Source organism: Galeopterus variegatus, unplaced genomic scaffold, assembly GCF_000696425.1.
Source record: "Galeopterus variegatus unplaced genomic scaffold, G_variegatus-3.0.2 Scaffold1162, whole genome shotgun sequence".
NCBI classification, from domain to species: domain Eukaryota; kingdom Metazoa; phylum Chordata; class Mammalia; order Dermoptera; family Cynocephalidae; genus Galeopterus; species Galeopterus variegatus.
Genome location: NW_007727273.1, coordinates 432682 through 434637, shown reverse-complemented (window position 1 = coordinate 434637; position 1956 = coordinate 432682). Strand labels below are relative to the sequence as shown.

Genomic DNA, 1956 nt, shown 5'->3' with positions numbered 1-1956 from the left:
CGCCGAGGGTTCAGATCCCACATACAGACCGGTTCCCGCTCACTGGCTGAGCGAGGTGTGGGCGCAACACCGAGGGTTGCGGTCCCGTTGCCAGTACCGGTCCGGTATGGGTGCGACACTGAGGGTTGCGATCCGTTGCCGGACGCGAAAAAAAGACAAAAAGGAAAAAAAAAAAAACAGTTTATAGCTAGTTTAAAGGAACTTAGTCGTTTGTTCCTTTGGCTTCATTTTCTAGGTGCTTACTTGAATCACTTTGTGGGCCATAGCATGTGTGATATTGACAGAACGGGCAAAACATTCTCGGGCTTCTGAGACTTTTCCCTCGCGAAGAAGCTGCTTTCCCTTAAGCAGATTGGCTTGTCGTCTTCTGCAAAAGAAGAATATTTTTTAAATGTAAAAAAATATTTAAGAAGCTGATTTAAGGAACTATAATAAAACTGTAATTCAAGAAATGTTTCTACTATAAAGTTTGGGGCCAGCCTGTGGCTCACTTGGGAGAGTGTGGTGTTGACAACATGAAGTCAAGGGTTAAGATCCCCTTACCAGTCATCTTTAAAAAAATAAATAAAAATAAAAAATAAAAAGTTTGACTCATTTGAAACTGCACACTAGGTCCTTGAGAATACTGACCCAGATCCTTTGGGTTTTTAGGCAAAAAGAACAAGTGATTTATAGCATGTGTGCACAAGTGCACACACACAGATTATCATCAGACTTTTCCACAGCAATGCAGGAACTAAAAAAAAAGTGTGATATAACCTATCACACACAGAATATTTAAGGAAATTTGCTCATGCACTAGGCTATAAAACAACCTAAATGAATTAAAAATTTTTTTAAAGTGGTAAATTAAGTTAGTTCAATTAAGTTAGAGATTAAACAGAGAATTAACTTACTCTCTTCTAGACCTCTCTACTTCCTTTTTAGATGGTAAGGTACATCCATCAAATACGAGAATAGGCTTGATCCCATGAGACAGTAACATATTTACAAATTTCATACAAAATCCTACATATCTATGGGGGAAAAAACGAAAAATACATTTCAGTGTTTTGCATCTCTTAAGGTAATACGTTTGCTTTATTTAAAACCAGAAAAAAAGACAATTATGAGAAAAGGTTTTTATTTCATTTTTTTAGCAAATGTTTTCATAGAAAATGGAAACTATACACTTGGGTTCACATCCTGCCTTGGATACTTATTGTCCACATGATGTTTAGAGAGTTACTTGACCCGCCAAGCCTTGGTTTCCTTATCTGTAGATTAAAGGGCTTTGATATGCCTTTGGTTCTGACATTTTGTAATTCTAAATCTCGTCTTTTCCCTCCATTTTTTTTTTCATTTTTGAAAGTTCCAAATCTACAGAAAAGTTAAAAGTATAGTACAATAAATACCTGATTCCTCCAACAATACTATATCACACCCAAGAAATTTAACACTAACACAATAATATCATCTAATGCAAAGTCTATATTAAAATTTGCCCAATTGTTCCAATAAAGTTTCTTATAACCAGTGGTGTCCTTGTAAGTGTTTAACATGTCTTGGGCGGGGGGGGGGAGTGCCTGATTTCCATGATGTGACTATTCCACAATGGCAGATAAGCTACCAACATGGGATCAATGACTGCAGCACTGGGAAGAGATGGTATATGGGGAGCTCCTATGAGCTGGCTCCAGCACACCACTGCTACTAATTTTCCCAAATCTAGGATCTAATCAAGGAACATGTATTGCATTTACTTTTTAATCCTCACAAAGCAGTGAACAAAAAGAGTTGCATTTCCAACTTCCATCATTTCATAAAGGAAAGGACAGTTTAGCTTAAAAATAGGAATAGAAAAACATCTTACAAGATAGACTTTTAAGTCAAATATAGTCATCTTAATGAAAGACTCCCTAAATTATCCTTATTTTTCTATTTATTGTACACCAGTGATAATGAACTGCACTGATG

At 36.6% G+C, this 1956-nt stretch overlaps 1 protein-coding gene across 1 annotated transcript in view; it reads right to left on the bottom strand.

Moving 5' to 3' along the window:
- EXO1 (exonuclease 1) overlaps positions 1 to 1956 on the bottom strand; it is a gene marked incomplete at its 3' end in the record, with an annotated part of 14156 nt that overhangs the window by 8736 nt on the left and 3464 nt on the right. The window contains exons 3-4 of the mRNA XM_008575262.1: positions 897 to 1016; positions 244 to 367 (exon numbers count right to left, since the gene is read on the bottom strand). Coding sequence (XP_008573484.1) covers positions 244 to 367; positions 897 to 1016 — 244 coding nt within the window. The remainder of the gene's footprint in view (positions 1 to 243; positions 368 to 896; positions 1017 to 1956) is intronic.